The sequence below is a fragment of the Vigna umbellata genome, chromosome 9, assembly GCF_029865625.1.
Source record: "Vigna umbellata cultivar VRB3 chromosome 9, Vumbellata_1.0, whole genome shotgun sequence".
Lineage (NCBI taxonomy): Eukaryota > Viridiplantae > Streptophyta > Magnoliopsida > Fabales > Fabaceae > Vigna > Vigna umbellata.
The window spans coordinates 23,442,766-23,457,578 of NC_142173.1; the positions used below are offsets into that span (position 1 = coordinate 23,442,766).

The 14,813-nt window shown below is 34.3% G+C and overlaps 1 protein-coding gene across 1 annotated transcript; it reads left to right on the plus strand.

The window, feature by feature from the left end:
- Nucleotides 1-7,330: 7,330 nt before the first annotated feature.
- On the plus strand, nt 7,331-8,694 carry LOC124840873 (transcription factor MYB3-like). The gene is made up of 3 exons (XM_047317004.2): nt 7,331-7,588; nt 7,674-7,803; nt 8,051-8,694. The coding sequence occupies exons 1-3, from the start codon at nt 7,459-7,461 to the stop codon at nt 8,478-8,480; spliced, it is 690 nt and encodes a 229-aa protein (XP_047172960.1). The 5' UTR covers nt 7,331-7,458; the 3' UTR covers nt 8,481-8,694.
- Nucleotides 8,695-14,813: the final 6,119 nt, after the last annotated feature.

Consider the following 14,813-nt stretch of genomic DNA (forward strand, 5'->3'; position numbering starts at 1 on the left):
AAATGCTTAGGCAATTTTGCTTCATAAAGCATACACCTAACTCTTTCAATCAATGTCCTGTTCATTCTCTCTACTAAACCATTCAACTGAGAAGTTTTGGGAGGAGTCTTCTCATGTGCAATACCATACTATCTACAATAAGCATCAAATGGTCCACAATATTCACCACCATTGTGAGTACGAATGCGCTTCAGCTTCTTGCCTGACTGTTTCTCAACCAAAGCATGAAATTCTTTAAACTTGTCCAACACTTGGTCCTTTCTCTATAAAGCATAAACCTAAAGCTTCCTGGAACAATCATCAATAAAAGTAACAAAGTAAAGTGCACCACTAAAAGACTTTACCTTCAATGGGCCACAAACATCAGAATGCACCAATTCAAGCAACTCTGACTTCTTGGAAGGAGGATGCTTCTTGAAGGATACTCTGGTTTGTTTACCAGCCATGCAGTGAGAACATTTCTCCAACTCTACACTCTTCAATCCTGAGAGAACATCCTTTTTAACTAAGCAGTTAAGTCCTTTTTCACTGATATGCCCAAGCCTTCTGTGCCACAAAGATTACTCCATATACATGGCATTCACACTATCTTTAGCAACCAAAGCTTTTGTGCAGTAAAGCTTATAATTTTTCTCCCCTTTAGCCACAATCAAGTTACCTTTGGTGAGCTTCACTTTCCAGAACCAAAGTGGTTATCAAATCCACTATCATCAAGTACTTGCACAGAAATCAAGTTAAAGTGAACATCTACAGCATGTCTAACTCCTCTAAGCAACAAATGCATCCCCATGTTGGTTTGCAGGTGTACATCACCAACACCAATAACCTTAGACACTCCATCATTACCCATCTTCAATACTCCAAAATCACCAGGTGTATAAGATGTGAAGAACTCCTTCCTAGATGTAACATGCAGTGTAGCACCACTATCAATTATCCACATGCTTTCATCAGATACAATATTAATAGTGTCATAATCACGAAGACAAATAAGGTCACACCACATGTAGTAGTAGTAACATGATCACCATCATCGGTATCTTTTTCTCTTTGCTTACCCTTTTTGTCTTTGCTATCTTTCTTCAACAAAAAATAGTTCTTCTTTATATGCCCTATTTTGTGACAATAGTGGCATTCCACATTCTTGTACCGAGACTTGGACTTGCTCCTACTTTTATCTCTACTACTATTTTGTCCTTTCTTCTAGCTTCTCCCCCTATTCTCTGTAATAAGTACTTATGAATGAGATGAAGTACCCTGTGTCTTCCTTCTCATCTCCTCATTAAGAGCACCACTCTTTGCCATTTGCAAAGAAATATCACCATTAGGGGTAACACTTATCATGGAAACCCGAAATGTCTCCCATGAATCTGGCAAAAAGTTTAACAAGAATAAACCCAATAGATCATCATCAAATTTTATACCCACTCCTATTAATTGATCATAGCACCCTTGAAATTCACTCAAGTGATTTGAAACAGGATTTCCTTCCTCGTACTTCAACTCCACAAAATTTTTCAGCAAGTACAATTTATTAGTTCCTAACTTAGAGGCATACAAGGACTCAAGCTTATCCCATAGGCTTCTCGCATGTGTCTCATTAGCAGCAAAATTATAAACATTATCATCAACAAACTGCCTGATAAATCCACATACCTGTTGATGTTCAAAATCTCATTCTTCATCTGACTTGGATTCCGGTTTATTGGAAGCAAAAACTAGAAGATGCAAATTTTTCACAAATAGCAAATCCTTCATCTTGTCTTTCCATAGGTGATAATTTTCTCCATTCAAAGGAATCAATTTTGTATCTGGCTCCATCATTCACACAAACTAAATCGTCCCTTAACCAAAGAGCTCTGATGCCACTCTGATGGGGAAAGGGCAAAAAAATATAACAACTTATCAAACAGTAATAACGCAGTGAAAATTCAATCCTCCTTCTTACGAGAATCTGTGAGGAGCACCAAACAAATAGAACAAAAATAGAATCCAAAACACAAAGAGACACCAACAATTTTTAGCGTGGAAAACCCCTCAATGCAAGGGTAAAAACCACGAGTCGTCCAGACCAAAGAAAAATCCACTATGATCAATAATAGGGTACAAAAGAGTCTCCAATAATAACACCAAATGATGTGTTCAATAAGCAAATTTAAATAAGCACAAATGCTTACAAATGAGAACCAAGAAGATGAAAATTTCACAAAACAGGGCTGCTGGTGCGGGACCGATATCTCCCAATCTAAACCTCCGATTGACGATCCGAACGGTCAGAATGAAGAACCGTATGTCTGGAACCTACTATCCACAAATCAGCTTGATCCAACGGTGAACGAGTTCACAGCAAATAAACACCAGTGCAGGTTTAGGGTTATGCGGGAATGACTTTCTCTCTTTCTTTTTCTCTCACTTGGCTTTTGCCTCTCTTCAAATGACTCTAATGTGCTCTACTAATCTGACCCATCTCAATTTGACCTTGTGGGACCTAAATGTCCACATTATTTGGGCCTATTCTCCACATAGGAAGGGAGCCCAATAACCCAACAAAAATTACCCTAAACTTTGTAAGTTACTCAAACAAACAACGCTTAAACGATAGTACACATATTATGCCTAAACGCTTAGGATCGTCTAATGCTTTAAAGCATGTAATTTCTAGTACTTTTTTGTTTGTTGTGTTGTATTCTCTTTATCTGTGCAGATTTCTACCTTTATTTAAAAGCATGCTCAAGATCTTAATAACGTTAAGAGATAGAAAGATATTCAAGGAATGTTTCCTTCATGCTTTATGTCTATTCTTTTTGTACACACCACACAGTTGCTCTACCAAGACACAACATAGCTTCAGACTTAGTGCAATGAAAACTACACACCTAGAAGATAGTCAAAGCTCTGAGTAACACATCATTTTTGAAGAAGTTTATATAAAAAAGATTACATGAAGAGGAGACAACAAAGAATTATTTTTTAATACGCTCATGCTGCCTTTGGCTTTAAGCTCTATCTCTTAGACTTGTTCTTTGAAAAATAAAGCTATTTTCACGTTTTCATAATCATATCGTACTTATTTCAAATCTTCTCTAAGAGAGTCATACATTTTGTTCTTGTAATTAATTTTGTAAAACACTTTGCAGCTTTCTTGTTCAAAGGTGAAATAAAACACTTGTAAGGTTAACTTAGTGGAATTAGACTATTTAGTCAATTAGACTAGTTGATACTAGAAGTTGTTATACTTATTCTAACTAGTGAGTTAGTTGTAAACCAAGAGTGATTAAACTTGTTGTAATCTGTTGTGATTAATGAAACCCCTTTAAGGGAGAATTTGACATAGCTCAATTTAGAGTGAACTAATAAAATCTAGCATGTTTTATTGCTTTTGTTTTTCAAAGGTTTTTTCTAAACATTATTTTATAAATTCAAGTGTTTAACTACTGTTGCACACCGTCTAATTTGAAATTAAACACTATTTTACGAAAAATTTTAAAACTCTATTCAAACCTTCTATTTCTAAAGTTTTTCTATATATATATATATATATATATATATATATATATATATATATATATATATATTATTCCTTTCCCATAAAAGAAAAAGAAAATCTGATTGAAATAAAGATCAAAAATATTTTTTTATGTTTTCTTTGTAGAAGAGAAGTTTCTTTTGTGTTGAAAAAGAGAAAGAGTGACGAGAAAATTTGAGTAAATTATATATATAAAAGAAAAGCTAAAGGAAATTATATAAAATTTTAGTTAGTACAAATCAAACTCACCCAAATAAAAGAAATTATGATAAAGAAAATTAATCTATCTAATAATTTATACCCGTATATAAAAAGGAATTTCCTATTTTGTCTTCAATTTTGTTTAACTTTTATCTTTCAAGAAAAGGTTTTATTTAAATTGAATTAATTTTTAAATTTAACCATTTTTTAAATTTAATTAATTTTTAATTAAATAAATAAAATTAATGTATAAAATAAATAAAAGCTATTTATAATTATATCATAAAAATTACTATTTACTTTTATAATTATAATTTTATTATTTTTTGTTATAAAAAAATAACTCAGTTAATGCACGCGATTTCACTAGTAATAATCATTTAAATAAGTATAAATAATAAAAATAAATAAATTAATGCGAGTCTAATCATTTTTAACTTTAACGTATTTTATTTTATAATATTTTTATTTAAATTCAAATTAAAGTCAAGTAACTCTATCTGCATTAACTGGAATCAGAGATATTATTTGCCCGTCAATTATTCTTGGAAGGTATGCCTCAGCATACACTTATAAAGATAATCAGATGCACTTAAAAATTGATTGAAGTAACCTTGAAATAATGCAGCATTGCGACAACAAAGATACAGTTCGGTTGTAGTGATTTTAAAGTTAAGAAAAATAAAGAAAAAGTTATTATAACGAAATATGAGATATTAGTAGAAAACTTTTCTTATAAAAGAGAAAAGATAAGAAAAGTGTGGTTAATCCAAGCCACAAAACTTTTCTTATAAAATCCCATGAAAACACTGCTCATCATCACCAACTGCAAATCTGAGATAACCAACGTTGACTATTTTGTCTTTACTGTGAGAAAATAAGTTGTCACTGATATTCTATTTCAAACTGATATAAAGTTGTCTCAACGATTTTGATTTTTCTGATGGCCATTGCTATTTAAGTAAATGACAACTACCAACGGTTCAGTGGCACATCAAATAAAACTTTGGTGTATGATAATATTCGCATCAATTCAATAATTTCTCACAATCTAAGAGATTAAAATATATTAGATCTTCATCTTTTTCTTTATACAAGCAATACTATTGATTGCCAAGTCATCTCTACAATTTTATAAACTGGATTATTAATATTATTAAAGAATATAGGCATGATAACAATATTAAATATAATTTTATTTCATGTACGAGAATGTCTGACAATTACAAGTGACCATGCATGGGTGTCAGTAATAATGCACAAATGATGTCACGTGTCGTATTTATGGACGAGACTTCCAGCTTTGTTCAATTCATTTTCTAAATTTAATTCGATTAAATTTTCTAAACTAGATTTTTTTATATATATATATTTAGTTTAAAAAGTTTTCTAGAAAATTAAAGTTTAAAGAAATTAAGAAAAGAAACTCTTATTATGAAAAAGGTATTGTTGAGAAAAAAAGAAGAAAGTTAAATGTCCTCTCCTTAGAAAAAGAGATACACAAAAAGTAATACACCAAAAATGCTACCACCATTGCACTGAACCTTGCCTCTCACCAACCATTGTTGCCTGCCCTAGCCACCAGCCTCTTCTTCTTTTGGATATTACTGTGACAACATTCCATTCTATAAAAACAATACCCTAATAATGTAACAAAACCCTAGTGATATGTGACACGAGAGGTTTTAAATAAAATTTAGAAATATAAAAATAAAAACAATATTTTGATACTTGCAAAGCCATGCTTACATTGAAGTATAGATTATAAAATTATAAAAGTGTAACATATATACGTTAATATAAAAACTCTTATGTAAAATTTGAAAAGGAAAAAATCTTGAAAATAGTGTAGTAATCTTATATAAAATGAAATTATACTTTCATGGTATAACTCTTACATTAAATATACGATAAAAATAAAACATTAAAGACAGCTTGATTTCTTCTTCCAAGATATATACTAACCAATAAAATTTTTATCATTAAAATACATCTTGTTATAAAAGAGTTCTCTCACTATTAATATTACTGTTTCCGTTCTTATTTACAAGGAAAACTAAATATACATTAATTAATTAAATATATTAAATTTTATTAATCCTATAATACTTTTCATAAAATGATTTATCATCAATATTACACTTTCCTTTCTTATTTATATAAAAAAAAATTAATGTAATATAAATATATTAAAATATGATTAATTTATTATTTTTATTTAATTTTAATAGAATTTGACATGAAAAATCTTAATATAAAATAACAACATAATGATGGGATCAAGAAAGTTAACTTTTTTATACAAAATTATTAAAAGTATAATGGTTGATAAAAAAATATACCAGCATATATAGTGAGAATTAATAGTCTACTTTATAATAACTTTTATAGTCTACTTTATAATTTTAATTTTTTATGATAAAATAAGTTCTCAGTAAAAACTCATTTTATAGTGAGAATTAACACCTACGAGGCTTTGAAACTTAGTTTATTTTGTGATTAAACCGTTTTCCATAACCTGCCATTATCATCTTTAAGTTATTACTTACACGAATCAACTGATAAATGAATGAGAGTTTTAGGTATAGAGAAAGAGATGGATATAGTAAAGAGCTATGAGTGTGGCAAAAGGAGAAAATGTGAAGCATTTGCCACAGACACGAGGAGCTATAAATGTGTCTGTTAGGGAAGATCACCCACTAAACTTTTTAAGAAGGGAGTTATAATCGAATTTTGGCATAGAAACATAAAAGAAGAGAAAATCTAGCTTGTGCCATCGAACATCCACACCCACCTTTTAATCCTGTTTCGTCAAAGCAGAACAACAAAAATGAGCAAGAGAAATCTAACAGTCAACACTGTAAAGTGTGACACACACAGCCAACTTACCCCTTTCTCCTTTCTACTCTTGTACCTTTTCCATACACTACTTCTATTGTACCACCTGCTTCTACAATTTTTTTAATCCAAAACACCTAAATGACAAAACATTGACTTTCCCTTTCTCTACTATATGCTAAACAAACCATTCAAGATATATGAGTTAAATAATCTCAGAACAGATTTTCAAAATATAATTAAATAAAACTGATATATTATAACCATTGTTGTACATTGAAAACTCTTTGTTTGTTTCTCAGAATTAGATGTAGTAGTAAGTGTTGAAGTGAAAGTGATTCAATTATTGAGTGTAAAACCAAGTTGGTACTGTAGGAAGTGTATAATATTTACTCCACCATCTCTTCTCCGAACAACTGAGCCCTAATCTAGTTGCTGTGGACCAAATATCTGACAGTAAGTTAGATGCAATAAATCAACCTCACCGGCAATCACATTAAGACCAACCGTATGTCATATCCTCTAAATTTGGGAAGAAAGGATAAAGAACACCACCAATTGATTCTCCCCTTTTCCCAAACAGTGGTGTCATTGCTCTCTCTATGTCTGAAGGTGTGTTGTGAATCACGCATGAACCACGCAGTCATGTATGAGCAAAACCACCGGTCCAAGTCAACTACATACACTTCCTTAATTCCAACCAACCAACCAACCAACCCATACTATATATTCCCACCTTTCATCTCCTCACTCCTTCCATTCCTCTCCTCTCTCCTGCAAATGCATATTTCTCTTTCTCTTTCTCTTTCTCTTTCTTTACCTTATCCCACCTCGGTTCTTCCCTTTGTAGCTTCCTTTTCTCTTTCAGGTAAACCCCAGTAAACGTAGAAACAATGAGGAAACCTGCTTCTGATATCAAAGACTTGAACAAAGGAGCTTGGTCCAAACAAGAAGACCAAAAACTCATAGATTATATCAACAAACACGGTGAGGTTTGTTGGCGTACACTCCCTCAGGCTGCAGGTATGGAATAAATTAATATATCCAAACTGTAACAAATTATATATAATATACATTTCACCTCATGCACTTTTTTTCATGATCATAGGTTTACTTCGGTGTGGCAAAAGTTGTAGACTGAGATGGATAAACTATCTAAGGCCAGACCTTAAAAGAGGCAACTTTGCTGAAGATGAAGAAGATCTCATCATTAAGCTTCATGCGCTACTTGGCAACCGGTGCGAATTTAGTTCTGAAAACACCATGAACCCACTTTTTTAAATGTGTTTGTGAGTGTATAAGAATGAAAAAAATTTGATCATATATGTGTACTGAGCAACATTATATCATCATTGAGTAATCATCATTGAGGAATATAAATGGAAATTAAAGCCAACTTTTTCCAACGTATTGCTGAAAAGGTTTCTATTAGTTGGACTTATAAAGTAAGAAAAATAATTAATCTTTTAATATTGACTCATACAGGTGGTCACTTATAGCAGGGAGATTGCCTGGTCGTACAGATAACGAAGTGAAGAACTATTGGAATTCTCATATAAAAAGAAAGCTAATTAGCAAAGGCATTGATCCAAATAATCATCGATTAGATCATAAAGTCCCTTTCCTTCAGAATCCACCCATGTCTGAAGATGCCTCAGAACCTTTTGGCACGAAAGTCGTTGAAAAGAACAAGCCATGTAAATCACCTCGTCATGTTTATGGTGATGTCTCAGACGATGCAAGTGGCGAGGCTCAGTCATCATATGCCCTTCCGGATTTAAACCTTGATCTCTCTATCGCCATTCCTTCAGAATCACACACTATTTCTCAAAACAATCTAAAACCCTTTCGTCAATCTTATTCATCCAGGAAACTGCCTTATGATTCTCCTTCTACACTTCTTCTGTTTCAGTAATAAACATCATGGCTTCAATAGGATCCGATCTACTCGTCGAACCACAACTTGTGATAATATATTGAGATCTTACGAACAGGGAAAATGAGAGAGCTTGTGTTGTTCATGAAGGATAACACTCTCAACTAGAAAGAATGTTGGTTAATGCTTTATTGCAAACTTTCCAATGGCATAAAAGCAAACCAATATTTCTATACCCAATGGAAGCCATTAATTGCTGCTATATATATACGTTCATAAATATTATATATATATATATATATATATATATATATATATATATATATGTATGTATGTATGTATTTATGTTATATATAAGAATACTAAAAAAATTCTTCTATGAAAATGAAAAGATTGTATATCTCCATTGTAAATCCAATTATTAACAAATAGATTGAATCCTCTGGAACGTACTTGTAGTAATATTTCCTTGTTGGTCCTGAAAAAGTGAGGTTCATTCACTTGCCACAGATTTGGAGGCTATAATTGTGGCGTTATAAACAATGGAAATATTCAATAGGTATCTATCTTTCTGACGGAAACGTTAGTTTGGGAATGCATTGAAAATTGTTTATTCGGAATGACAATTCCGTTCAGACCCTGGTAATTATAATACCAAATAACAATGTAGGTTTTTCTTTCAGGTTTAAGTACGGACGTTGATGTTTGTTTTACTGATATTAGTTAATTGCCCACATAATGTGACATCCCATTTTTAACAGTAAAACACTACTAAAATGAATGTTACATATACTATAAATTAACAAATATAAGAACTAAATCTACAAAAGACAATATCTACACCTGTAGATTCGTCCGATTTCTTTATTGAATCCCCTCGATCACCTAACTCTGAAGTAACTGAAACAAATATCTCCTTAAACTCACACCAATCAGGGGATCATCGTAAAAAAAACATATAAGGACAGACAACAAAAAAGCAAAGGTAAGCTAGATATAAAAGAATTCATACAATTGTATCACATAACACATTCATGTAATTATTTAAACAAGATAAACTAGTTCAGACATCCTAACATGTTATGACCTAGATTTTATCGTCCGAAGTTAGAATGATTGCCGAGCTATGGCGGGTTATGCACTCGTGGTGGCCTCTACTACTTTGCAAAGCCATTGCCAATGGGTTTCACCCTACCACTCTCACGAGGTTAGTCTGTTCCGGGCCTTGAGGCATACTGGAAGCCCCCAAGACTAAGACCTCCTGCTACTCCTCACCACATGGTTCAATCCTCTTTACTTGAGAATGAAAGACCATTGGAGTTTCAGGAAAACCCCCAAGACTGAGTTTCCTACAATCATTCTAAACAACCTAGAACCTCACCAAGAGATTCTACACTGAACTTACATTCACCCCTTTGAATCACATACTTTTATTTGTAATTGAACTCATAATAATTCTCAATTATATACAAACATCCACCTTCAAACATAATTCACAATACATACCTGTTAATACCCAATTTCGTCCGGATAGTTAAAAAATATCTAGAGTCGAGAAGAGATAATAAAATAAAATAAATGTGCAAAGATAAATTTGATACGGAAAAATGATGATTTTGTTTCGTTTCTCTTTTCCCTTATCCTTTGTTTTTTTTACTTTTTTTCGTTTTATTTATTTCCTCCCCTGTTTGTATTTTATTTTGTTTTTATTTTTATCTCATTTTATTTGGTTTTATTTTTATGTTGTTTATTTTATCTTATTTCTTGGATTTACCTTTATTTCATTTTATTCTATTTTTACTCCTTTTCGTTATTGTTCCTTTTAAGTTTACTTTTATTTTATTTTATTTTTTTTTATTATTATTTTGTCGTTCCTTTTTATTTGTTTTATTTTTATATATATATATATATAATTTTTTTTTTTTTTTTTTTAAGAAAACGATTACCTTTTTATATATATATAAAAGAGGGGTAAATAAAAAAAAATAAAAAAGGGGGTAAAATCTCAGGTCAACTCTGTTACTTTCCTGAAGCACCACAGTGAATGCTTAGAATGTGTCTATTGGGTGGCAGCGTGAAAAGTCATTTGTTTTTCTTGCTAAAAATTCATAAGCAGACAGTGTAAACATAGATGGAAGAAGAAAAAATTTTGAACGAACTTTGGCCACCTGCAAAATGGAAGCACGAAAACATGAAAAAAAAAGAAAAAAGGGAGAAAGGAAATCTGGCCTCAGAGGGGATCTCAGGGGTACAGCAGAAAGTAAGGGGTTTGGTTTTGAAAAGGGGGAGACAATCATACTAAGGGGGGGCTCATCACCACGACTGAAAGGAGAAAAAACGGAAAGAAGAGAGAATCGAAACCAGAGGAAGAAAAAGGAGAAACGGGGGGACCAAAGGAAAGGGAGGAGAAGCAACGAGTGTTGTATGAACCGAGCAGTCCACTCCACTTCACTTTCCAGTGCCTGCCTGCAAGATCATTTTGGTTACTGAAGGAGGAGTTCGGCGGAGGAGAGCAAAGGAGATTGAATCCAGTAAAGAAAAGGAGACTAAAACAAAAAGGAAAGTTTTATCTTCTCTTAGAGGCTGCGAAGGTAATTCTTCAGACATTCAACCTCTTTTGGTCATGTTCGTTTATATGCTCTATGTATGTCTGCTTTATGCCTGCTGAAAGACGAATAAAATTGCGTTCAATCAATGCATATTGTTTTCCTCTCTTAATCAAAACCCCTGTTCATTCGGACTGCACCCAAAATGCAGTTTCGGTGCCTGTAAATTTCATCTATTTTGTTAACAATAACAAATAGGCACATACCCCCAACATCAAAGCTTCAGTACCCATTAGCATCCAGAAAAACATGTAATAAAAAGCAAACAGAGACAGCATAGGTGTTTTCATATCAACTCTCATGAGAGAATAGAAAAGAGGAATAGTTTTTCTCTCCACTGGACCCTGCGCATGTCGGTCGCAGCTAGCTTCCACTTTAAGATCATCCTCCACCTGTATCAAACAGAATAAACAGACCAAATCACGGCTCCATCCTGCCAAGCACCAAAAATTTTGTCATCCTCAGCCTGTAACACAATCTATCAGATTTAGTCCACTCCCTCAAAGTTTCTATGTTACAACGTTCATCAGACTAATTCCAAAAAAGAAAAGAGGCCACCACTGTTTCAGACAAAATAGACACCCATCGTTCTTAATCTCAGAAGACAAGACATCCAAACTAATCAATAAATTTCAGAGAGAATGAAAGAAGGAGAGTGGTGGCGCCGGTGAGGAAAGGAGCTCCGGCGAGGGCGGCGGGTCGCATCGCCGGTGCGACCCTGGTTCGTGGTCCGAGAGGGGGTGACTGGGTGGCGGCGTCTATGGTAGAAGAGAAGGAGAGGAGAAGCTTGGCGTGGCAACCGGCAGGATCTGCGGCGGCCACCGGCGCACTGGCGGCGGCCGGTCTTGGCGGAGGTGGTGGCGCATGTGTAGAGGAAGCAAACCCCTCCTTGGGTCATCGTCTCAGAAGCGAAGAGAGGGAGGGCGAAGGCGACGTCCTGGATGGCCGGATCGACGCGCGGCGGAGACGAAACTCTCCCTGGGTTGCTGATGGCGGAGAGAGCGGACGGGCTCGAGAGAGAAGCAGCGACACGCGGTGGTCGGTATGGCGAGGCAGCAGTGTGTGTGCGGAGATGACGACCCTTCACCGGAGTTTCTTGGCTGGAAGAAGAGAGATTTGGTTGTGTTTGTGGGAGATGGAAGAATGAAAATGGAAGAATGAAGAGAAGGGAAATGAACCCCTAATGTGCTGAAGATATTTTGGGCCAAAAAAAAAATAAAACTAAAAGGAACTTTATCTGCACCCCGGTTTCATGTTTCACACCCCATTTTCGTTCGGGCTTAAGCCCACTCTGCAAACAAAATAAAATAAAAAAAAGAGAGAACTGGGCCTGACCAGCGAATACTCATGCACCTCCCGCTTTTCACCCGCGCACCCCCATACACCCCGGGCCAGTGCTGGGCCAAGCCCGAGAATAATTTTCCCCCGCAGTCTCCGTTTCTCACTCCCACACCTCCTGTCTGCTTGGGTTTTGGCCCAGTCCATCTACATGGAAAAAATAGTTTAGACACCCCAGTTTCTTATTTAGGCACCCCCTACTATTTGTTTTATTTTTATTACTTATTTATTTATTTGCTTTTCTTTATTTATTTATTTATTTTTTTTTTCTTTTTCCTTATTTATCTTATTCTATTTGTTTTTTTTTTTATTATTGTTGTTATTGTTTTTTTTGTTTTTTATTTTATTTTATTTTTTATTCTAAATATCTATTTATTTTAAAATGCATATTTAATAATACATAAAAAATAAAATATCTATATATATATATACAAAATTTACAAACATATTTTAAAAGGTTTAAGCACACGTGTGACCGCTCGCGTCGTCCTTGTGCTAATAACCTTTTCTTCTTCCTTATAAAATTACAAAAAATACGTTTTAAAGGTTAAGCACACGTGTGATCGCGCGCATCGTCCTTGTGTTAGAACCTTTTCTTCTTCTCTTCTAAAAAATTACAAAAATACGTCTAAAGGTTAAGGCACACGTGTGACCGCTCGCGTCGTCCTTGTGCTAAAAACCTTTTCCTCTTCCTTATAAAATTACAAAAAAAATACGTTTTAAAGGTTAAGCACACGTGTGATCGCACGCATCGTCCTTGTGTTAGAACCTTTTCTTCTTCTCTTCTAAAAAAAAAATTACAAAAAATACGTCTAAAGATTAAGGCACACGTGTGACCACTCGCGTCGTCCTTGTGCTAAAAACCTTTTCTTCTTTCTTATAAAAATTGCAAAATACGTTTAAAGGTTTAAGCACACGTGTGACCGCTCGCGTCGTCCTTGTGCTAATAACCTTTTCTTCTTCCTTATAAAATTACAAAAAATACGTTTAAAGGTTTAAGCACACGTGTGACCGCTCGCGTCGTCCTTGTGCTAATAACCTTTTCTTCTTCCTTATAAAATTACAAAAAATACGTTTTAAAGGTTAAGCACACGTGTGACCGCTCGCGTCGTCCTTGTGCTAATAACCTTTTCTTCTTCCTTATAAAATTACAAAAATACGTTTTAAAGGTTAAGCACACGTGTGACCGCTCGCGTCGTCCTTGTGCTAAAACCTTTTCTTCCTTCTTAGATAAAATTACGAAAAATATTTTAAAGGTTGAGCACACGTGTGATCGCACGCATCGTCCTTGTGCTAAATACCTTTTCCGTTTATTTTATAAAAATATCAAAAAAAATATATATAAAATTTTCAAAAAAACTAAAAACATCAACAATTTCAAAGCAACAGACAATTTCTAACCAGAACTACGTGATCCTTGATTCTCTATCAAAAGTGGAGATACGTAGGAGCAAGGCTAGTCCTTGTCAGGTTCACTTCCCAAAAATCCAAAATCATTTCAAAACAAATTTTCAAACAAACTTCTCAAACAGTTTCAAAAGAACTACGTAACCCTGATTTCTCATTCTGAATGAGAATACGTAGGAGCAAGGTCAATCCTTGTCGGGCCCAAAAAATTAAAAAAATATATTTTGTTTCTTTAGAGTTTTATTTTAGGGGATAGTTAAACATTTTGAAAACCACATCATATTCGCATATTTAGTTAAAGGTACTGCCTTAGGGCAGGCGTTGTAGGGTGCTAATACCTTCCCTACACGTAACCGACTCCCGAAACCAGAATCTGGTTCTTGTAGACCATGCCTTATTCTTTTTATGGTTTTTCCGTAGTTTTCCAAAATAAACTATGGTGGCGACTCCAAAATCTCTTTTCAAAAACCGTTCCTTTTTTGGATCGTCGTCCCGTCGCGATTCCGGTTGCGACAGATGGCGACTTCACTGGGGACTTTTTTTAGAGAGTCAAGCCATTTAACTATATGCGCGAATTCAATGTGGTTTTTCTTTATGTTTTTCTTCCCTTTTTCTTTATCTGTCTTGGATATTTGAATAATCGCATGTGAATAAATTTGTTTGTTGGATATTGAACCCTAGGGTAGACAATATGTTTATATCTGCCTGGGAATTTTTCTGGTTGTTTTGCAGGTGAGGGTTTGGGTATGCATTGCATTCTCCTTTCACACACACACTTTGTGCATATCATGAGTGGGGCCCTATACCCGGGTCTGAGCGTAACTTAGAATTAGAGGAGTTGTGTAGCGGTGTCATTCTGGGATGTACTTCCTGTCTGGCTATCGTGAGAACTCCAGCTAGAGTCTGTTCTCTTCATTTGTGTCTCCACATCTAGTTGATTACTCTGACTGTTGTGGAGAAGCAATGAAAAGGGCCATAGCTCTAGTGACCATCGACCTTTAGGTTCAGAGAGCCATCCTTG

What these genes read in the sequence shown, in the direction of transcription:
- LOC124840873 (XM_047317004.2), top strand. Translation starts at nt 7,459, where the DNA reads ATGAGGAAACCTGCTTCTGATATCAAAGACTTGAACAAAGGAGCTTGG. An exon ending in TACACTCCCTCAGGCTGCAG is followed by an intron (nt 7,589 to 7,673) that starts GTATGGAATAAA and finishes TCATGATCATAG; the next exon opens with GTTTACTTCGGTGTGGCAAA. An exon ending in CATGCGCTACTTGGCAACCG is followed by an intron (nt 7,804 to 8,050) that starts GTGCGAATTTAG and finishes TGACTCATACAG; the next exon opens with GTGGTCACTTATAGCAGGGA.